Source organism: Amia ocellicauda, chromosome 8, assembly GCF_036373705.1.
Source record: "Amia ocellicauda isolate fAmiCal2 chromosome 8, fAmiCal2.hap1, whole genome shotgun sequence".
Taxonomy (NCBI): domain Eukaryota; kingdom Metazoa; phylum Chordata; class Actinopteri; order Amiiformes; family Amiidae; genus Amia; species Amia ocellicauda.
The window spans coordinates 29,159,570-29,183,931 of NC_089857.1; the positions used below are offsets into that span (position 1 = coordinate 29,159,570).

Genomic DNA, 24,362 nt, shown 5'->3' on the forward strand with positions numbered 1-24,362 from the left:
CTGTTTATTTGAAGGTTTATCTCACTTTCTAATTCTAATTTCTATAAGGACAACCTTTCCTCTTGGTACCATGTTTTTTTGAAAGTTGCAGATGTCTTAATGTACACTTGTAGCTGGTTTAGCACTAGTCAATTTGATGAAAGTAGAAATTTAACTTTTTCCTTAAGTATAGAGCAGTCTGTTCATATTTCACAGTTATTTATCTTATTCCTGTAGGGTTGAGTACCTGTGTTTAAATGTTGAATTTGTTGTACAATGCCCAATGACACGATGCTGTTATAAATACAAAAGAAGAATCAAATTATTAAATCACTAATAAGGCAGGTCCTTTCATAGTCTTAGGCCCAGATTAAATCAAAACTTTGACCCACCTGCTAATAGCAGACTACAAACCTGTACATCATAGCGGTTACATTTATGATTAGAAGAAAGTGGCATCTTACTAAAAATGAAGCCGCAACTGAGTACCGTTCTGTAGTTTTCTGTTAGTGGGTTGGTCGAAGTTTTGATTTAATCTGGTCCTACATTTTCTGCAGTGAGTTAACCATGCAATGGCAGTGATTAACCAGCAGAGGACACCAAACACACACAAATCAACACTACTCTGCAATGTTTCCTGCTATTGATCTCAATCTCAAAACAAAATGAAAACCGTAGAAGACTGAGTATAACTTCTAGTGAAAAAGGAACGGGTGAACGATTCTTAAAATCAATTAGCTGTTTTCTGCCTCCGAATGCTAATTGTATTATTTAGATGTAATTGGTATTTTACAGCTGTACCCTGAACAATGTCTCAAAAGGTAATTGCAATAAGCCAACAAATCCTTCTTGGATCTTTTGCCTAGGATGCCTTATAGGAACTTTGTTTTTTGTAAACACCTGGATGACAAAGATTTTTTTAAAGGGCACTTATTCATTATGAGACCTTACACATCACTTTTTAAATCTGATTTGAGCTTATGCTATGTATCAGCTTTTCAGTGAAATCCTCAAGGTGCTTTACAGGAGGCCCTCTGACTTAAACCATTTATTTTTTCTTTTTACCAGAAAATAAATAAATAAATGCTAAACTTTGCACTGTGCTAAAGAGGTTAGATTTCCCACTCCAAAATAAATTAAATGAAATCCGGTCTCTGTAAACTGGGTTTTGTTGCAAAGCCAAGGAACGCCAGGTGAAAGGTATTGGCTCAACTGATAAAATCCAAACTACACCAGCTCTGGTGGGGCCAGTGTGGAACAAGCAGTGAATATTCATCCTGGGCACTTTATAGTTTCTAGTGGAGTTTATCGGAGTATAGTGCTCTCAGAAGAAATCTGAAACCATGTGTTATTTCATATGGCTGTCATAAACACTAGAATATAAGACCAAAATAAAGGCTGTTATTGAAGTGGAAAGGTTCGTAGCTGCCAGTGTGCTGACTGGGGTACATTTTCATTTCTTACTTGACGAGAGTGACACTTTTTCTGCAGTGTTCCCTTCAAAATGTGGTGTATGTCAATAACCACAAATGTTCTGACAAGCCAAGATATAGAACATTTATAGAAACATCCATATGGATTATGTGAACGGATTTCAAGCTTGGCCATCATTTTTCAGTATATGGATGAAAAACGGTAACTATTAGAGGCATTTTTTGTATTATTATTTTTTTGGTTCCTATCCCCATATTTCCTGTGCATGGTACTAAGATATGCATTAGCCTCTAAAATCTTAGAGACACTGCGAACTACAAAGAAATCGAAGTGGCTGTAACAAAAATCATAATGTCATAATGCTTTTTCAAACATGATGTGAATGTATGAAGAAAGCAAATCATAACTGAACATTCATGGGCTACTAAGGCCTCCTCCAGCAGTCAGACTGATTTGAGGGAAATTTGTATTGTATGTATTTTGATAAAGATATTTATTTCATTTTGATAGTTATTGTGCAAAGATTGTAAAATCCTGGTCCTGTATAGACTTTAGCATACAACATGATTTTACAGTAATTGCAAATATGTTTTAGGTTAAATTAGTAGTATTACTTGTATCATATTTAATTATTAATAATAGAACGACTCTGTCATGTGTAGTTAACCTGAATTTAAACTATGTTAGTCTTTATTGATATTTCAGATTTGAAATTACTATTTGCAGGGGAAATGACAGCTAAGGGGCAAGCACCTGTGTTACTCAAAATGAGAAACGATTACCACAACTGTGACAATTAATATTTCTAATAATACAAAATGTTTCAATTGATTTAGATCCATCAAACCAGTTCACCAGATTTTACTCAATCCACACCCACATTTGAATACTCATCCTCAACTTTGATCTGAAAGTCACGTTTGCACCTGTTTTATCATTTTAACACCACAGTGCCACAGTGAGGAAATTATTGTTATTACCACTTACAAATACCTCTGTTGTTGAATACTGTCAATAATACATTCTTCTCAAAGATCTGTCTTTGTGGTTTCCTTTGATATGCTGCTGGTTAAAATGTTGTTCTTGTTTATTAAATCCTTTTATTTTTACCAATTTTTGCACAGTTCTTCTGTCTCTATTGACCTGTCATGAAAAAGTGTGTTTTTCTGATTCTTTGTATAGAATATCCTTGATTTGGATACACTATAACTGTTATGGAGCCATGTCTATTCACCATATAGTCACCATATGGGACAGTACTTTCCATTCTACTGAAATGTATCCACTATTCTATTTTTCAGTTTGAAATCAATATTAAGCTTTTAATTCAACCAATGCCTTCAATATACTTTTCCCATCTCAAATTAGAGTAAGATTTCCAGGTGAACCCCTTAATTCTGAACAGTAAACATGAAGACCTGACCTCCCTTAAGAAACCTAAAAAAGTGTTAAAATTGGGTCTTGCAGGAATTCTAACAGGATTTGAAAGCTCAGACTGTGGTGCAGCCTGATCTTTGAAGTAGACAATAGAATGCCTTAAGAACTGTGACTCGGCGTCAGGAGTGTGAGTTTGGCCCGTAGCCGTTCTTGTCTCGGTGCTTCTGTACTCCTTTGACCCAGTGTTTCTTTTATACACTTGCTTTCAAGCCTGTTATCTCCTGCTGACTGGAGCCCTCCTTTTACATGCTTTCGGTTTTAGTTGGGAGAACTGCTGGACTAATCGATAGCCTTTAAAGCACACATGGAATAGCCTTTTCTCAACCTAACCCAAGAGACATTTGGTGTTATTACTACTATCTTGTTTTTTATTCTTTTTTGTTTGTGTCTTGTCATTTTTCTTAATGTCTGCATTTGGACAACCATTGTTTTGAAACCGGTGGTGATTATATGGGATATATAGACTATATCTTATATTGTAAAGCAATATTATTTGACTTGATGAATATGCATGTAATATGCATGATGAAAATTGTAGTGCTGAATCTGATATGTATGAATAAAAACTCAAACTTGTTGTAATTTGTATTTATTGAAAGCGTGTTGAGCTGTGTTCTTGCTAAACTAAGCAAAACTATAACGAGCAAGGCATCTTTTGCTTGGCTTGAGCTCAGTAGCACTGTTAAATACTCAGTTACAGAGGGAAGGCCATTGAGAAAATGGACCGCTGATCCAATTTACTTACTTTCCAGACTGGGTTTCTCAAACAGAATCAAATACAGGAAATACAAGGTTTAATAGATTTCAGCCTGTAAAGTATCATTGGATTTTGTCTTCTGCTCCTATGAAGAACCCAGCCATTCATTTCCCAGAGCGTTTGCACATATGCAGACATTATTTGATTCAGACCTGTTTCAGAACTTCCCAGGGGTTTAGAGGCCTGGTTGCAATCCCAACTGTGGAAACTCATAAGGACACTTTTGGGTTAATAGTGAACCATTAACAGATTGAATGTATCAGGAGAAATTGTTGTTCAGGGTCAAGTGAAATGTATTCTCTCAGCACTTTCTATGTACTGAGATATTTCTGACCTTTGTAGGAAATGCATGTTTTTCCAGTCCTGAATTTTAAGTAATCTATATATTCTTAACAAGCAAACTCATTGAAGATACCCTGCTTTTACAAAGAAGTGACACTTTGAGTGTAGGTGGAAGAGCAAAAGAGGACAAGAGAGCACAGTCCTGCATCCAGTGATTCTTCTAATTTAGAAGCATAGGTTTTGCTGACTTTATATGCCGAAAGGCATTGTCACTCAAATGCAAGATTGAGAATCACATTGTTTCTATACCTTTACTTGAAATGCAACATATTTTTGTGACTATCAAACAGCATTCTGTAACTGACAGAGAGCTACATGGTTCCATAAACTCAATCTGGTGTCATCTATTATTCAGATGACAACCAATGAATGTGTCTCATTGTAGGCAGATGCGGTGGTTTTAGCTGGCAACTTCACTGTCTAGAGCTTGTTCAAAATTCACCAGTGTAAGTGCATAACCTTTTATTGTGACTGGCGTTACATTAAAAGGAAACTTGGCAATAAATCTGTCAACTACAAGGGAATGGGTTTGAGATGCTAGTGGTCAAAGAGAAGGAAAGCCCTTTGTCAGGTTATAAAACCAAAACAAACAAATAATAGAAAAGTAACTTTTTTTAAAGTTACTAATCTTTTTGTGTTACTAGTACAACACATTAAATACAAACAAAAACTAATTGGGGAAGAATTCTGCACTGAGAACCAGAGATCTTAGAGAAATTAGATGAACTAAGAAAATGAGAGAAAGCTAGTGCTTCCATTTCTGACTTATTTCTATTTTGAGCATAACAATATGGGAGCAATCTGTAATGCAATCTTATTACAATTCTACATGCGACCAGAAACCGTAACAGATAAAAAGGCAGTGATAGATATTGCATGAAAAGGACTTCTGTTTGCTCTGAGGAAAGAGCATCAGAATGATTCGTCGCTGAGCGGATGATGAGGGTTTTGTGTTAGATGGGTCCCTTTTTTTAGCATTTGAGACAAAGTGATGAGAAGAACAGTCGCAGTTCCCAATTATGTGTGAAGAAATGTATTATTTTTGGAAAGAAAAGGTCCTTAGTTATTTCTGTTGAGGTAGACTAATGTGCAAATTACAGTACCTCCAAGACAATATCTGAACTTAAATTTCCTCTTTCTGAAAAGGCATGTGAATGTGAGAGAATCTTGCACTATGTTTGCTTTTAGAGGGGAAATCTTCCCTCTTCCTCCTTATTTAATTAAAAGAACTTCTAGCTTTAAGTTATTCCTTAAAATGCTCATTAGCCAGTTGTTTGTAAGATGCTGATGTCTCTTCTAGCCTTTCTGAAAATGGTCATCTGTTTGTGTGCAATATCAGAAGGATGTCTGCTGGTTTAGCATGTTCCAATGGAGCTGCACTCCTGGGAAAGGGTTTGAAAGCTGCCTCGACTTTTGATGCTATGGCAGCAAGAGGAAAAGGAAGAGCTATTAATTTTTCACAGCTAGCTCTCTGTATTTCCCTCTATTACCCCTGGATGTTTCTCACTTAAACAGTACCCTCTGTGACATGGCTGTGAAGTCAGGCTTTCACAAAATCCTGGGTTCTAGTACCTGACCTCCTAACCTACAGTGAGCCATTGAACTCTAGCAACAGAATCTGAAAATATATATATATATTTTTTTGCAAACCTATCCACACAACAGACTTTGGAGGTCAACAGCTTTTTCTATTATCATGAACTGCCTGTTTTTTTCTCTATATACATTAGATTAAAGGACAAGAAAATCAGTATTACTCACCCCCATCCCAGTTAAGTAATTTGTAAAGATGGCTAAGATCTTTCTAACTGTAGATCTGATGAAATTGTTAAAGATAATATTTATTTTGGGTGACAGGTTGAGATGTATTCTTCTCTCCGCAAAATGTACCATTTACATTGTCTGTAAACTAGCATTGTGTCTTCAATATAGTACAGGGATACCAGTCAAAGCAGTAATTATTGTAGTCCTGTTGACAGGTAAAGGCACAATTCTTCAAGATTGTTTTTGGTTTTGAGTAGGATTCTTCACAATGTAATACACTTTAATGAAATATTTTAAAGCTTGGGACTGTAAGAGGCTCTCTCATTTTAGGCTTGTTTGGTTGTTAAGTGAGCAATCATTCGGGTTATACTGGTCCTTCAATGTAACTGAAGAATCAGAAACTGGGTACTACTCCTGTATCATGTCTCTCTTAGAATGCTATCTGCTGAAGACAATGTAGATGACTCCAATTTCATTGTGTACAGTAGTCCACATTTGAAGAGAGACATAATGAAGAATGCGAGATTGCTGAGAAGTCTCTGCTCACGTTCTTGTTCTTTCAAGTTGCCGTCTGATCTGTGATGATGATACGGGGGTGGGGGGGTGCAGGAGGTCAGGCAAGGAAAGACGTTAGAAGGGTGTATTTTCTGAGCAAGATCAAAACCAGAGATTAAAAAAGAAAGCAGCAGACACCACAAACTTTAATGGCTGTCTCCCAGCTCTCGTTTCTGCTTGTGAGGTTAAAAATATCAACCCTGTGGAAGTCAGGGTTTCACAATGTCTTCTATTGATGCTCATACAAACATAACATTGACGGAAGATAACAACCTGTATGTGAGTAATTACTGTAGTGCTACAGATTCCTGGATCAAGCAAGATGCCCTTTATTGCATGTATCACAGGTTTCTTTCTATTTCCAGTAAAGCATGGCTACACTGCTTTAGTGTCAACCTTTCTATCTGTTAGATGTTATCAGCTTCAGCTTATGTATGAAGTTACTATGATTAAATTGTATATAGTCTGCATTATAAAGAAGTAACAGTTCAGGCATGAGAAATCTACCAGAAACGGATGAAGAAATAGATAGGTGGCAGCCTTTTAAAGCATGTGGGTATATGCCTAAAAAAACTTAGAGTGGTTGGCTGGTTCTAAGACATGAGCATTCACTAATGAAGGCAGAATCATTGAGTGGCTTTAGCAAGAAGTTTTAAATTACAAATTTCTATAGTCTATATTCTATTGCTAGTTCTATATTAATTGTGGTCAATACATCATCTCTAGAAAGGTAGTATCCATGATACATCTATTTCAAATAGTTGATTAAGGTAGTGTGTTTAGATTCAAAGATTTGATTCTAACAAATATAGAATTGTAACTGTATCAAATACTGTTTTAAGAAAATCCTCTATTTCCGTTCTCGTAAGCAAAAAAGCTGCTGTATTCTCACTCTGTCCTATATAGCCGAAAGCTCTTTTTATAGTCTCATAATAATTAACAAAAGTCCCTCTTTTTGAAGCTTTGAAATTTATTGAAATAGTGTTCTATTTTAAGGTCGCCTTATCAAGTGAAAAACCAAATTTCAATTAAAGCAGGTATAATTTGTTTTTTGTAATATTACTATTGCTACAAATTACAAAGCTCAGCATATATATTTGTTTTAGGGTTCTAGGAACAAAAGGTATAATCGCAGTCCATAAAATCTCAGTGAGTCAAAAGAGTCATTAACTCTAGAGTAATTATTTCTGAACAGATCATTACTTGTCTTCTCATAGTTCATACTGTATATAGGTTAAGGCCTTTTCTCAGCATAATGGCTTTGTGAAATATTTTTCATTGCTGTATTGAGGAATTAAGACATTTGACGTTCATATAAGATGCCTAAAAATAGTTTTAAAGACACCGGAAATGTCAAAATATATAATTAGCTCAGTTTATCAAAGGGAATTTTTAGATGCAGAAGAGAAGCGCAAATCAAAATGGATGGTCTGATTCAAGAGGATTAGTGTTGGAGAAGTAGGTGGCTGTAACAAAGCAGTAGAATATTTAAGAATATATATTTTTGTAGCCCTGTGATGGACTGGCATCCCATCCCGGGTGTTCCCGGCCTTGAAGCCTGTGTCTGCTGGGTTAGGCTCCATCTCACTGTGACTGTGTACTGAATGAACTGCTTACTGAATATGGATGAATGGATGTATTTTTGTATTCATAGAAATGGCTATTTTTTCCCTTTCACTATTTATTTTCCAATTTGAAAAGGCAGTTGTTTCTCATCTAGCCACTGCAGCTCCACACTGACCTGTGTGAGCTGAACGTGCACACACGTGTCCTCTAAGACTGCAGCTGACAAGCCAGTCACTTCCAATCAGAGCAAAAAGACAGAACACCAATTGCGAAGCTTATGTGGTGGCCATATTTTATTCGAGCAAGATTTGTCCATCTTTTACACACATACACATTAGGATTTGGAGCTCATTTTACATTATAATGGCAGTAACTTCATTTTTGCTTAGTGTGTCTGAAGCTTGCTTTCTTTGCGAAGTAAGCTTCACATTTCTTAAAAGGACAAGGTGGGTATTATTTTCATGGAATATGCAATTCTGTCCAAGAGGCTTCTTCCTGTGAGGGAAGCATGAAGGACTGAAGATGCAAGGATTATCATCTACATATATTATGTCATACAAGACTATGATACATAGTCCAACAGCTATGGTCAGCAAAAGAAGGATTACACAGTGCAATCCTCTCTATCTAAGCCCTGTGTTGCTATTTATATTCTGCACTTTGAGTCTCTCTCAACTTTAGTTGGCAAGTGGTACAACCCCAGTCTGACGCAAGAGCTTCCAGGCCTTACTTCACTCCACAGGGAGACTTGTACCACATGAGCTTTTCAGCTACTGCTATTGAAATCACACTCACTAATATCCATTGACTTCTACTAAATAGGAGGAAACATGGAGAATCATTACCTGCATTATTTCCCCTCCTGTCATTTAAAAAAATCAATACCATATGGAGCTGTAACCACAGAAAGCATTTCAGGGCAAGGAACTGCTTGGATACAATCCCGTGTGTGTATTTGCTTGTAAAGTTTAACATGAATTGATGTGTTTGTGCTGTACTGGGTCAATCACTTCAGCTGGATCTGTTCTGTGGGCCAGGAAATACTATGCATTGGGTTCGGGTATTTGCTGTGGTTCTGAGGTGTTCCATTTGTACAATCGCCAGTCGTTATGCTGGAAATTAGCAGTAGAGTCCACTGCCCTGTGAAGAAAGGCGAGCTTGTGATTCCCAAATGGAATTGTGTGCATATTCTAAATTACTTTAATTAATGTCCAGTGTATGTGTCCAATACTTTTAATAAGCGTTTTGTCTAACATTTCAGATGTACTGTACTCACTCTTTATTTGTATTTATTTTTAACAGAGGGAGAAGGTAGATAAATAGATATATAAAGCCGCCAAATTAACCTTTTACTTCTATTCATGTAGTGTTTAAAGCACCTGATACATTATGGTTTCAGATGTTGGCAAAGAGCCACACCATGCTGGTTCTTTATTGAAGTATATTCCCATGTGGGTTTGATTGGGAGCCTATGGTAAAAGTATACACTATTTCTGTGGTTTTAACCTTTTACTTTTCAGCTGATTTTAACTGTCACTTGAATTCAGGCAAGAAAACCATTGATAAAGTTACTGCAAATTATACATATCGTACAGAAAACTGATTTACACAGCTTTTTAATGTTTTAAATTTTGATCTCACTCAATAGCACTAATGATTCTCAATAGCCAAGAAATACAATTTGAGAACATAAGTGTTGTTTTTTTACTGCTTTGATTCGTTGCTCTTGTTAATTTGTAGTTAAATTGAACAATCTCCCATTCATTCTGTGCTCAAGGGCAGGGATAATACAAAGTCATGGAACACTTAACATTTATTCTTAGATTCTGCACAAATATAACCTGAAAAGTTACATACATTTTTATGCAAGCTTTATAACTGCTAATAACTGTTCATATAACCTATGATTTGTTTGTTGATCATAATCTTGAAAGATTGACCAGTGTATATTATCTGCCCAATGTTTTGCAGTTGCTATGCATTTTAGGGTTGTCAGAATGAGACGTTGTACTGTATGGTACGTGCTCTCTCTGTTGCAGCTTTTCTGGGAGAAGAGGTTGAAAGGTTTGAGGTCATCTGATGTAACAGAAGAAGTCCTCAGAACCATGGAGCTTCCAAAGGGTCTGCAAGGTAAGTGCAGTGTGTGGGTTTACAAACCACATTCACAATCTCATAACTAAGAAGGGTGACTTCCTAACTTAGCTCTAAAAACAAAATGGTCCCCCCAAAGAACTCTCTCCTTATTTAAAAAAATAAAATAAAAAAGATTTGTGGGATTATATTTGTAATATTCTAATTTCATTATGATACTGTGACATCCTATAAAACCTAGCACATCAGAACATAAGGAAGTTTACAAACGAGAGGAGGCCAACTAAGTGATCCAAGGATCCTATCCAGTCTATTTTTGAATGTTCCCAAATTGTTGCTTTAACCACATCGCTGGGGAGTTTGTTCCACATTGTACATTTTATACTGTAGATCATTCTACACTGCGTCATGCATTGCCAAAATAAATAATGAAAGCAGATGATCCAAGAAGGCTTTAGACACCACATACTTATGTGTTATTGGACTATGCTAAAATGCAGAAATCATAAAGCTTAGTTTAACTAGTTTAGGAATAGAAATTTTGTAGGCGATAATTTGCTAAATGTGTAAATCTGAGATGCAGCTTTTTAAGGTTTGCCTTTGTGATTCCAGGTGTTGGTCCTGACTCAACAGACGAGACTCTACTTTCTGCCATAGCAAGTGCTCTGCACACGAGTAACTCCCCGATCACGGGTCAAACGTGTACTGCAGTGGAGAAGAACCCAGCTGTGTGGCTAAATACATCACAACCCCTCTGTAAAGCCTTTATAGTCACGGATGAGGACATACGGTAAGGCCCCGATTGAAAAGAAACAAACCTAAGGAGCACATGTACTGTTTTGCTGCCCCCTGTCATCTATCTAGTATGAAGTCTTGATGTAGACGTCCCCAAAGAGCTGTACATTAGTGGCAGTCACACCACAATGGAATTGGAAACCAGTTTGGAATGGATTTGCTCAAACCTCACTATTTTAACCCCCCACTGAGCAGGGAGATCTTTATAAACATTTACTCTGGTATAACATGGTAAAACTACAATAAAAAAATCAAAGCAAAACAAAGTGAAAAGGCATGGAGAAGTATAGTATACCAGGATAAATACTATGGAAAACCACAGCATAGTACCGTACATGCATGGTAAAATCTCTGTAAAACCATGGGGAAACTGCCAAATAACAGTGAAATATTTCTGTGGTAAACTTGTAGAAAGAAACTTATTAGGATTTAAATAACATTTGTGTCATTTACCTCTACACAAGCTTGCATGGAAAATGTTCTAAAACTGTTTAAAGTCCGAGCTCTAATAATTATTCTAGTCAGACACACTAATAAACATTTACATTTGTGTGTGCTAATCCCTTCCCACATTACTTCTGGATGTTTCAGGGCCTTTGAGATTTTACTGATTTATTTTATTATTTTGCGAAGCAACACAACTTCCACATAGGTAATCATTTAATATAATAACAGCTATTCACATTCCCCATGCAGTCAAAAATAGAAACCACTCCTTTAGAGTTGTCTGGGCTACAAATATGGGTACTGAAGTCTGAAATAAGCACCTGCTTTATAAAAATATCACCTTTGTATGCAATGCACGTGGATAGAAAGTAATTACATGAAACTTGAAAACCAAAGCTGTTGGCCTTGTTTTGTGTACAACAAGCTTCGTGTTCCATGTACTAAATACTGCATCACGTTTTTGTCACAGAAGAACTTCAGGTAAGGAAAGTGCTTCGTAATCAGCTTGTCTAATGAACTGTTTTATTATTATTATTAACTACTGACTCTTGAGTCAATTTAGTGTATACCTCGGGGCTGCCTCCTTATTGGTTTTATAACCGAAGAAGTATTTGTAGCTTCTTACAGCTGCTTGTTTTTCAGACAAATTTTAAAGGAATGTGGTTAATCTTATGATATAGTCCAATGAAATTGTGCTTGGAATATTGGATTTTGTCAAGCATTTTTTGACTAAGTATTGACTAATTTTCTGTTAAATATATGTTTATACTTTAATATCCCATGTTTTTGGCATATTAAAAATCATGCTCAAAATTTTTGTCTTCAGGTCTGGCTTTTCATAACCCGTAAAGTAGCCACTGTTTTCTTGTTTTAACGTACTGAGCTTAAAAAGTACCACTGCTTGAAACGTTTTTGTTCACCCTGAGATTCAAGAAGGTACATGTTTATTTGGTGGTCCTGTCTCCCGTGAGGTAGTTTTGTTAAATAAGCGTGGAGATCTTGGGCAATTCAATCACAATTGTACACTACAGCTTGCCTGAGAGAAACCTTTGACAAACCTCAAGACTCTCTTGCTTGATTTGGCGTGACCTTGATAAATCCACCTTGACAATGACTGTAAAAGGCCATTTCATATTTGTTGGTTTTTCTAACATGAAGTGGAAGGCAAAATGGGAGAATGATTCGGTGTCCTTCACTGCTGCTAACGTGTCGCTATTGCAACAGATGTTTTAGTGGAACATGCTTGTCCACATTACAAAATGTCACCACGGTCAAAATAGGGCGCCGTGATGACATTTGATTCCTAATTTTTTAATAGGTGGAAGTGGCTCTTCAGCAGCAATAGGTTCAGGCGTATTGAGAGCTCTCTTTTATAGCTGATGGGACTAGACATGTGCCAATTCCAGGGTTCTGTCACTTTATTAAAGTCTTCACACTTCGGTTCTTCTTTGATTTCATATTTTCATAAATTAATACGTTTATTTTTAATCGCAGCTGACCCGCTTTTAAAATCTTGATATGTCTCTACTGATTTTCCACCCAGACATTCTGGTCTATTGCCTTCCAGTTGGGCCTGTTGTTACTTTTTCCTCCAAGCGCTGCTATTTTAATAGTTATACACTAAATCTTTAGAATATCCTCTTTAAACATTATTTTCTGCAGAAATTAAGTTGAACATTACATTTTCGATTGCATATGCCGAGTGATCGATTCTACTATTAGAAGAGCTTTTGTCTGAATACCTGTTATTTTTGTCTTGTCATATTTATTAGGGAATCCAGAGGAACATAATATTGTACTGTAAAGACATTCAGTGTGAACAGGTAAAAAGGTATTTAAAGATATAAATCAAATCCAAAGATCCAAACTTCTACTTTAATTACTTCCTCTCTCCGATGCAATAAAACCATAGCAGTGTCTCCCTGTCTGTACTGTATTTCAGGCTGACACTGGCATATATTGATTTATTTGATATTGTTTTGAGATTGGTTTTAACTATCCAAGCGTGATTTCAAATTTAAGATTCAAATTCACTCCTCAGAAGCCAATAGCAAAGCAATCCTGCACCGAATTTCCCATTGTTTTTCTTGGTTAATATGACCATTTTCATGTTCTTCTGTAATCACCATGTAGTCTTCTTGAACATAACATGTTCCTGTTTGACCTTACAATGTGGAAGAGTCTATAAGAAATAATAAGAAATGCCAGGAAAAAAGCTTCTGATCTCTAAGTCATTTATTTAAAATATTATAAATAAATAACTATTTGTTTAGTGTTATTTTTTCCCCTGTCTGTGATATTATATATTCAAAGCCAACTTCAGTTATTTGTTGTGAAATTATTTAAAAGTTTAATGCTACCTAAACTATGGACTTTTTTATTCCAGTTGCTTTGAACTTAACAGCTGTTGTTTCTGATTTGTTTGTTTTGTTTCATACGAAAAAGAATTCAAGTTACAACAGAGAGGGTTTGAAAGATAAAATAAGCAGCGTTTTCATCAACTTCCTCCCTCTTGAGGTGTTAGGGGGAGAGGGGGAGGGGGGCATGTTTAATCTCTCAGGCCTCTGTGTTTTGTGTTGAGTATTTCCTTTGATTCTGTACATCAGGAGGAACTGATCCAAATCCTCTATCAAAGGAAGCCCCCGTGGATTTATGTGGAGGAGCTCCAGGTGACTTATTGGTGCACCTCTACCAGTATTGTTAAATCTGCTCTCCACCTGCTGTCAGGCTTAAAGCTCAACCACTTGTTATTGAGGATGTGTAGCATGTTTCCCTGGCCTAATTGTTTCTCCCAGACAAGATACTTTCAGCAGATTTCCTTGGTTAAATCTTTAAAAATCGATTTGACATTCGAGTGAAGTCCTTAGAAACTTGGCAACAAACACTTCTGTATTTATTTATTGTCCCTTTGCAAATTTCTGCTCACTAACGCATCACTTCATAAATATTATTTTTAGCCACATATTTTTCTTTTCTGTGCATTTGTGACTTCAGGATAATAACAATATATTATGTTCTTCATTTTGTTTGTCTTTTTTCAGTGTACTATTCTTTGTCTCATTTGAAAAAGTTGAAGGAGCTGCATTATATAACAATGAAAATAATGACTGAATGTATCTAGTAACAAGAGGGGGTTAAGTATTGGCTCCATATTGCCTTCTGTTGCTGGAGTTGCACTTAAGCAGACCGCCTGGAAAAGACACTAAAGTCTTGTTCCACTAGAAGGCACTAGTAACTCAGTAATAGTTCCCACTATAAAAGGCACTCAAGCATCCATTATGAGTTGAATCATCTTTTGCTGTGAAGTATAATGTCCTTACTTGCCAATAACCCTGGTTAATTCAGGCTTATTAACAGCAAACTGCATTAAAATTCTGCCTCACAGCTACGGGTGATTAGAATCCATGAGTGGAATAAATAGTAGCGATTTTTCTTTCTTATTATGTCCATTTCCTGTGATGTTTCAAATATAACATTTTTCTCTCCAAAATCTGAGATGGTATAACTAAGCCTTAATCCTCCAATATTAGGGAAATACATTTGTCTGTTACAGGTAATCTGCAATAAAGCCATTGAAACGTGCTACACTACTTCAATTATGATATATACTCTGCATTTATAAGAGTAATGACCATTTCTTGACATCCTATGATTTACTAAAGTATGTACCAATTGTAATGTACTATTTAACATATTTAGGACAATGTGAAAACCTTCTTTGCTACAGTTTAAATGTGGAGTGAGGCCCTAGATGTTTTGCCTGACTTGTACCTTCATACTTTTTATGCTTGGTGGGTTTATGATGGGTAATAACCTTGCAAATATTAACTGCTTTTCCAGCTGTACTCAGTGTCCTGGAACTCTGCAAGTGGAGCCAAATTAGCAATACCAGAACATCACCAAACTACCACATGGTCTCATCGTTACATGGTGAATTGTTGATCCATAACAAATAGTTGTCAATATTGAATATTAAGTGTCAGGAAGAGGATTTAACTAATAATATCAAACAGAAACAGTTTGACTCTTTTGTAGTGCTAGTACATGCAGCTGATATTTCTGTGTTGCTGCTTAATTGTTTGATTTCGGTGTGCATATCTAATCCCTTCATAGATTTGTGATCAATGTGTTTGAGACTAAATGAGCTTGCTTGATCTGTAAGCATAGTGCATTTGGAATAAGATGAACATGGCTTTTGTACAAGCATATTACTTCAGAGAGATTTCATGTTCTGCTCACTTGTCAGACAAATCCTAGCCTATAGCTGAAGCATGAAATCCTGAAGAATATTTCTGTAGAATAGCTTAGTAGAAAATATGCATTACAAATTATTTTATTAATCAAAATTATTTTTTTATTTTAGTTTTTAATTTTCTCTGTTTTGCTAGCTACGAAATGCCTTGTAGTCAAGGTATTTTTTAATTTTTAAATTCTGGGTAGAAGTGTATTTTTAGTGAAAGATTAAATAAATGTTTGCTTACTTTACTCTAAAAAATATTATTTCCTCTGAGGAAAGGGGTAAATTAGTCTAGACACCTCGCCTCTGTCTTCTGTGCAGTTTTTGTTTCATTTTAATCCCTATATATAGAAACTGGTTAAAGATCTTTTGATGTGAGATTTCCAGAATGATAGTTTGTGAAGTATTTCTGCAAGTACTATAATTTAGTTTTTCACACTATATTGTTAAGGCATTTCAGTCTGTGTTTGTAGCAAAACTGAATAATACTCGTTTCAGTCATGGTTTTGCATACTTTTGACATTTCGCTTTCTTCAGCACATGCAAAACCCATAGTAGTACAGTCTTTTTAAAATCTCAAAATCACTGTAATGTTTTAGTGCTTTCTGTGTCCCTGGATTGCCTTTCATAGTAACATTGTATGGCATGAAGATGGAGATGATTATCATTTTCAGGAAACTCTTGGAAAAAGCCAAGCCTTGAATGCATTTTATTTCCCTCTTACTTTTTCTCTCTTCTCTGGTGAATTGCATGTACATATTCAGCTGCCAGGTTATTTCACTTTCCATGTTAAAGCTAAGCAAAATGGAAAATCGGCGGATTTGGCTGATTTCCATTTACCTGCAACTGGTCAACAAATATGCAAAGCATTTATATGGGGGGTACATGTGGGTGGCATTGGGCAGACAAGTGACATTCACTTTGGATTTGTTTTCACAGGAAACAAGAGGAGAGGGTGCACCAGGTACGGAAGAGACTGGAGGAGGCACTGATGGCAGACGTTTTGGCGCGGGCCGCCGAAGCGACAAGGGACATGAGCATAGAAAGCAAAGCCAACGCATAGGAGCTGGATAAGGTGAGAAAGGGATGGGGGTCCAAAACGGCTGGCAAACCGCGTGTGGTCTCAGCCAGGCAGCGCTTTGTCATTCTGCTCCCAATCAATGGTGTGAAAGCAGGCGTAAATTCTCAGCCGTCTGTATTCTGAAACAAAATTGCAGTGAAGTCCAACTAGCCAGTCACCAATGTTTGATTTCCATTTTCGACACACAGAAGACAATTGTTTAAATCTGGGGTCCTAAAACCTGGTCCTAGGGAGCCCAATCCAGCAACATTAAAGCTCATTATATATGAATTTTAAAGCTGATCACTTAAGCGGGTGTTTTGTTCAGTTCTATAATCCAGACATCATTTGGAGCAAATACCTGTATACCCTTCAGCCCTCCCGGACCAGATTTCCCTTGGTTAAACAAGTGCCTTTTCTAATTAATCTATGACTAACATGTGTTCCCAGTCTTTAGAAATTGGTGATTTCTAGTGACCCTTCTATTAAACTGGATTGGGGATCTCCAGGATCAGGGTTCGGCATCATTGTTCTAAACTTTCTTCATCAGAAAGTTGTTCTTTGCGTTTGCAAACTGATCAAGGAAAGAGAACATCAAACCCTTTGCTTGAATTGAAAATTGCAGACTAGGCTAAGCCATTCTCTCCATTCAGATCTGAAAGTCATGACTACCAGAGTACCACATGCCACGTGCATGAAATATTAAACTGTACATTTTCAAACAGCCAGTCCTGTCTCTAAAGACGGAGGTCAATATGTGTCCTCAAGAACTATATATATATAAAGACAGCTTCAATCTCCTTACTTTGTTGCACAAACTTTGAATCCAAAGGGGTATGATCTGTTTTACATTACCATAAGTTAGTCTTAGATAGATGTAACTCCTATTTGAAAATGTGTTTAATAGCAGTCATTAAAATGCACCTTTGTATGCCAGGTGAAGTATGATGTGCTGTTCTGCCTTGCTGATTGAGAACCATACACTGTACACATTGTTACAATGCTAACTGCATTGTGGCTTGCTTTCTATTCTTAACACCTTTCACATTGTAGACTTCCCCTTAGTGCATAACTGCAGTGGCTGAAATTTCTGACAATTTACTTCCACATACGATAAATATCCTTCTGCAATGCATTTAACTTCTGTGTCCCAAGACATATGGTGAAACAGGTTTATGTTAGTCTTTTTTTATTAAACAAATTAGTTTTTTAACAGATCATACTGAGTTCAGACATTCCTAGTACAGACACGTTCATCCGTCCTTAGTTAAAAATTAATGCATAACATATGTGATTGATTTTGATAGGGAGCATGCTTCCAGATCACATTATTACTTGTTCAAAGCCATGGAAGGGGAATGTTAAAGAGATACAACACACATTACAGTAATTGGAAGCTACAGAACTTTTATCAACAAAGCATGCACTGGAGTACAAATGAATACGCAGTCTTTTAGTTCCTCACTTTTCATCAGAGTGACATCATCTGTTTGTAAAATTCATTTTTCCCATTCTAAATACAACTACAAAAAATCCTATAAAATAATATCCTTGCCCGTTAAGTTCTTCGCTACACTTACCTAATACCCTCTTGCGTCTTTTTTCACATTTACATTTTATGTTGAGCAGAGATGCTAATTCATTTTTACATTCTTAGATAGTTGTCATTTTTACATTTATTTTAAAGTCTTTCTCCTATTAATATAATTTTGTAACATGCCAGGTGGACTTGGGAGAGAAAAGCTCAACAGTGTCAGGAAGGCTTATAGGATTCATTTTCACCAGTAAACCGTTTCTGTATTTTGTGTTCAAAAGTTACTAATAACAAAAATATATATTGATCCAGTTTTTGTTTAGGGTAAGTTGTAAAAACATAAACTAAACGGAAATAAACTGACCTGACCAGCAACTGTTTTCCCTGATGGCTCTGAAATCTGTCTCACTGGCACCAGCTCTGTAGCAGTTATGTTGTGGTGGACTGGTGCCAAAGTCATATCTTCTGGTCAGCTGTAAGGTCTATACCAGCAAGGCTCATTATAGAGGGAAGGGTCTCTACTAAAACATTCAGAAATACATTCATCTCTCTCACAGCCCAGTGTGTGCAAAAAATACCTGCGCAGTCTGTAAAAAGAAGCAACTTGCCAAAAAATAATACTTACCAGCTGCATTGCTGATAAATAGCTATTTAAAAACATAATTCCAGCATTCAACTATAGGCATTATAATCTGCTGCTCATATTTAATCCAATGTCAAGCTAATCAAGGTAATGGCAGGAGCATTCTGTAATCAGAGTGCAGGATTTGCTGTTGAGCTGTATGCTGTGTGGGCTACACAGTCAGACACAGACCTTTTTAAATAAGCCCTGCTCTTACCTGAAGGCACACAGTCGGCTATCTCTGAAACCAGACTTCTGTGCTGCAATTGCTGGTTGACATTTTGCCAAGGAGTCACAGCTTCTGCAAACCTTTTTTTATATGTATTTAATTGCCCAAAACAGACAAGCCCTGAACAAATTATTTTGAATAAAAAGTATTTGTGATTTTTCAAAAATATATGAATATATTAATTCTCATTTCATCCTCTTTGGCTCAGCACTAGTGTCTATCTGGTGTTATACTTTGGAAGTAAAAATGTCCTGATATGTTTACTGTGCTTTCAAAGTTTTTCCTTGGTTATTTATTTATTGTAATGCAAATGACCCTTGTCTGTTCATAATCAGATTAACATTTATTTATTCACGTAATTGCTGTCAATTTTTTTCCAGTTTCTTGGAGTTTTAAACTGCACTTGATTCGTGCATATTAACATATATTTAGACATGGGGCATGGGATATTTCTAAATATGTTTTAAATGAGATCAGGGAATGAGTGTGAAACTGAAAAATGTTTCCAGAATGTTTTTAATACTGCCCCAGGGTGTTTTAATTGACATCCATTAATTATCGGGCAATTATGCATTGAAATACATCACTGTTTGTTAAAGGAGCAATTAACTGTATTTGAAAAACACTTGAACACAGAAAAAAACACATTAGCAAAACCCTGTAGTTGATTAGATTAAAACCATCAATTTTCCATTTTTTCTGTCTATAAGTTACTGTAACAGTATCTCTCGCATAACTGTATTTGGAATAATTATACAGATTTTATTTTTTCTTCCAGAAGCAACTTTAGGTATTTTCCTGTAGGGCCCTTTTTTCTAACAAGCCTCTTGGCATAATTCTTGTAGTTTATTAAGTATCGGTATTACCAGTGAAGACCAGATTTGCATTGTACCATCTGGCAACTTGCTTCCTCTCATGGTCAAAGTAGTTTTTGAAATAATGTAACACTTGTCTGGTGATAAAGTACCGTTCTGGATGGCCATTCATTGCAGTTTGGTTTTGTAGATTTTCAATGTTTGTTGTCATTGTTTCAAAGTATTTATTAATAATGAACTTGCTTCAGGCAAACTTCAAACTTTTGAGGAAATCAAGAGAAGCATTTTGTCATCATTGAGGTAAACGCTGCAGCTGTTCAATATTCATATTTGCTGGGTGCAGAATACCATTCACACAATTCCTTTGTATTACAGAAGAACAGTTCTTTTAACCGTTTTTTCAAGTAGTTTTGGTGAAGTGTTTTTGACACAAATTCAATTATTATTATTTTTTGGGAGGGGGTGTATTACATGTATGAATTATTTATTATATATAAATATATTTTAATTGGCTTTCATTTATTTCACAAATAAGGATTTACTGTGCTATGCACAGTGCTATGCTTTGCAGTTTGTTGTGGATTACAAAGGTTCTATAAAATAATGCATGAATTTGACTGAAGTTTTTCCTGGTTCATTATGCCAAAAATAACTTTGTTATACCCTAAACAAATAGTGTCAAACAGGAGAGATTTTATGATCTCCCTTGTGTGTAACAACGCCTTTGCCTCCATCAACAAATACATTCTCCAGTCTTTAACTGTGGTGCATGCATTTGTGAAAGAGAATGTGCCCTTGGTCCACATTCAACTCAACCCACCTGCAAAACGCAAATTACAAACCCAGTTCTTGAGAGTTTTATTATCAGTGAAAGCCCAGGATCTCAATCTTGGATTATTAATTGAGTTTGACATATAGCTTGAACTTTTTATTTAATCAAGATGTAGGAGGTGGTTTAGTGACCGTATGTGGAGCACAGTACTTAAAAACAGTACAATATAAACTCAATGGAAAGCCGTATTACCACAATACTTCCTTGTTACTCTGTTTCAAGATATTCTGCATGCCTTTCTGGCAATTTGGACATAAATATACCAAACATTCATAACCTGCCTAGCAAATGAAAAACAGTATAAATGTAAACTAATGTCGGTGACATAAGCACAGTGTGGGGTGAACTCTAATAGTATTAACTAGTTTTAGTGATGAATGGCAAATCTGTCAATTTGTGTTGGTGTTTTTTCTCTTATTTTACCCCTGCAAACAACTGGCCTTACTTTTTTAAATAAGTCTTGGTATACAACTGAGGTAGGTCACAGATTACAGTTTGTTCAGTCAGGTAAATGTGCCCGGCAGTTTATGAAACAGTTTTGTCTGCTCCATTGTCAAAGCATTTGTTTAATGGAAGTGAACTGACACAACTGTTTCTCGTGAAAAGAGGTATGTAATCACCCTGTATAGCTATATTATCCTCTAAAAGCTCCCTCTCAAAGTGTCTAGCTTTGATGAGCTGTGCTCTGGGACCAAGGCTGATTTCCATTACAAATGCACAGCACAGACGACCAAGGGGAACTCCGAGCACTGCTTCACAGGGGAAGGGTTACAAAAAGATTTGGAAGTATTCTAAGCCTTTCTGTCCCCACACTTCTTGGGTGACTTTTATACTGCATTTCATGTTCAGGTTGGTTCCATAGCATCTGTAAACGCTTATTGATTCCCTGTTCTCTTCTTCTTCTTACGTCTGTTTATATACAGACACCTTTCAAAGCATCTGTAACTTTGAAACAATATGTAGAGTTTATTTAAAAGGCCTGCTCTGTGCTGGGAAGGTACCATCTGATGGATTTATTTTTGTTATGTGTGTTCATTTTTAAGTGCACAAATCGGTGTAACTTCTTAGAGTGTCTGTGATTCTTAGCTTATACCTTTTCATCAAATATTACTGCCCTCGAATGTCTTGTTTTTACCTAGCTGAATGACTGACTTTGAGTGAGATATGGAGTGACAGATATTCAAGCAACATGATATGCAAGCGCACTAGACATAGACTATTATCATTGGTCTTTGAACGATAGTGTGCAGTTTAAGAACACCTGAGTGTGTATTGGAAAGTGAGTGGAAATATTTGTTGAGTAACTGTTTAAATTCAATCCATCCAACTGAAAGGGATATTTTCAAGAAATATAAAGGTCACAGAGTTTTGAGCTCTGAGTGCTGAGCTTTCATGACTTAAACAGTTTTTGTTTTTCCAATGGTAAGAATGGTATGGTTGTTTTTTAGCAGTCACCCCCGATATTTATACTAAGCACATTTTATTAATATTCTCCTCAATATATTCCTCATCTTCTACTGCAAAGACTTCTAACCACCTAGCTTTTGCAAAATCCATTAATTATTTAGGAAATTGCCAGTGCTTAAAAATCAGATGAGTGAGGAATAGAAAAATGCTGCAAAATGTTTTTGATTCTGTTAATGCGGTCAAACAAAAAAATCTAAATTATCCACTTACTATAGAAAATCAAATGTTTCCACTCTCGGTAACTAGTTTGTTTTACTGATTAAGTTGTTCTCTCTGAACAACATCCTTTTAAACCTTACTCTGTGCATATTTAACTTATTTTGCCTTCTAATTTATGAATTCCTGTGTAATAAATTGGATTTGCCTGTAGCAATTGCTATGCCTGTATACTATTTCATTAATTTTACTGATGAAAAGTCTGGCTTCAAGCACTGGTGGAAATGAATGGTACCATGCTTTTAAAACATTTTTAACCTGTTAAAAAGTTGAATTAATCTACAGTGTGTAACAATGTGAAATAGATTTTTTACAATACAAGCCTCTGCATACATGCTAATAACTATTTGCCCTTTGATTAAAACTTTTTTTTTTTTTTTTTTACAGAGAACTATAGACTCTATTTTTGCACCAGAAGCAGGTTCCCAAAAAAACTGAAGATAACTCGGAGATATTGTCATCACTCTACGCTTAAAAGAAGCAGAAAGGACCCATGCACATTTTAATAGCTTTCTAATAAATAGCTTAAACCAAGGCCTTTTTGATGATAATGTTTTTTGATGTACATATCTATATATAATTTGAGAACAATGTTTATTTTGTGTCCGATTTATGAATTTAAATATTCTTTTTTTAAATATTGAGCAATACTCTTTGAACTTTTTGAAAAACTTTCCTTAAGTCAGGTTGCAATCTGCTGGATTTGTATTGCTAACTTTTATTTTTATTTTTGGATTTGTTGGCTGTAAGGGATTTGTTGTTGTCAGGGTTTGTAACAGAGATAATTAAATAATTTCTGAACATTAAACTGCTTATTTAAGAAGATTTTTATACCTTCAGAGAGAAAATACCTGTACATTCTTGCATCACTGTAGAGTAAATAAATGATTATATTCACTAATATGTGTTCTGTGGCAATTACTTACGAGTACACATTTTATTGAGGTTGACCTTATTTTGTTTGTATTCGATTTTTTTTTTTTTACATTGGGCTCCTGGGTAAAATATGGGTTTGTTTTTTGTTTATTTGCTTACCAAACAATGCCATTTATTTTTTAAGGGGTTTTGCATTTTGTTTTCCAACATTCAAAGTGTAACAGATTGTTGTTGAGTTTGGTTTGTTTCACAACATGAAAAATGTTTTAGTAGTGAAACAAGCTATCTGCATAGTGACACTAAAGAAATACTTTTACTGGAGATATGTTTGTACTTTTACCCCTTCGAATATGGACAGGAAGTTTGACATCATTCCCTAAGGGTTTAACATAATGAAACACTTTTCTTTTAAGTCTTAATTACTCCGAGTTTTACAGTAGTCCATCATGCCACCAAACAGCACATACTTTTTACTGTGTAATCCCAATGTGAAATGGTTATCAGAGATCACCCTACTGGGGCTCTTTTTAAATCTCTTTCCCTTGACTCCAATGATTAGTGTTCCTAGTATAAACGGTCTCCAAGTGGAAAAAAAAACGTTTAGGAAAATAACAAATATCCTTGTCATTAATAACCTGGTCGTTTATTTGAAGAGTTCTTTCTTATTTGCTAGTGCATGATCTCGAATTCCAGGACATTAGAAATGTCTTTATTTTGTGGTCCTGCAAAGTGGTTTCCTACTTCCATCTCTTATTTGAATAAAAGATGAAGATGAAGGAGAACACTGATAAATTCCCATTTGCACATAAGAAGAAATAGTGACAAAAGACTAATTGGATACATCTGCTAAAGCTCTGCTTATTGCTTCCTTTCTCTACTTATTACATCATCTAAGCAGAGCACTAAGTTAGGGCAGATGGGTGAGGGGCTAATAATAATAATTGTAATCATGATTATTTAAATGCATCTTATCCCTGTTGTGTGTTATTGCAATCTGACAATGCTTTCTGTACAATTTATACTGTCACCTGTTCAAACTTGTGAAGTTGTCTCACAGCTGCTTATTATGCAAGTTCAACTTTTTTTGTACATCAAAGGGTTTGCTTATGGTTACAGCCTCATAAAGGAATGTCTATAGACTTCTTTCACATTCATACTGTGCTACCGGAATACCACCTTTTTTCTGACCCATTTTAGGCCTTTATAGAGCCATGAAAGCTATACTGTACCAAATGTCTCTGAGGCGTTCCCCCTGCATTAAAAGATTCCCTGTTCGCTTTCAAGAAATACAGGGAGCTGAACTATTG

General features: G+C 35.8%; 1 protein-coding gene across 1 annotated transcript in view; it reads left to right on the forward strand.

Moving 5' to 3' along the window:
- mbd2 (methyl-CpG binding domain protein 2) overlaps positions 1-23,080 on the forward strand; it is a 50,674-nt gene extending 27,594 nt beyond the window's left edge. Inside the window, exons 4-7 of the mRNA XM_066710964.1 lie at positions 9,874-9,964; positions 10,538-10,715; positions 16,344-16,479; positions 22,567-23,080. Coding sequence (XP_066567061.1) covers positions 9,874-9,964; positions 10,538-10,715; positions 16,344-16,467 — 393 coding nt within the window. The 3' untranslated portion in view covers positions 16,468-16,479; positions 22,567-23,080. The remainder of the gene's footprint in view (positions 1-9,873; positions 9,965-10,537; positions 10,716-16,343; positions 16,480-22,566) is intronic.
- Positions 23,081-24,362: the final 1,282 nt, after the last annotated feature.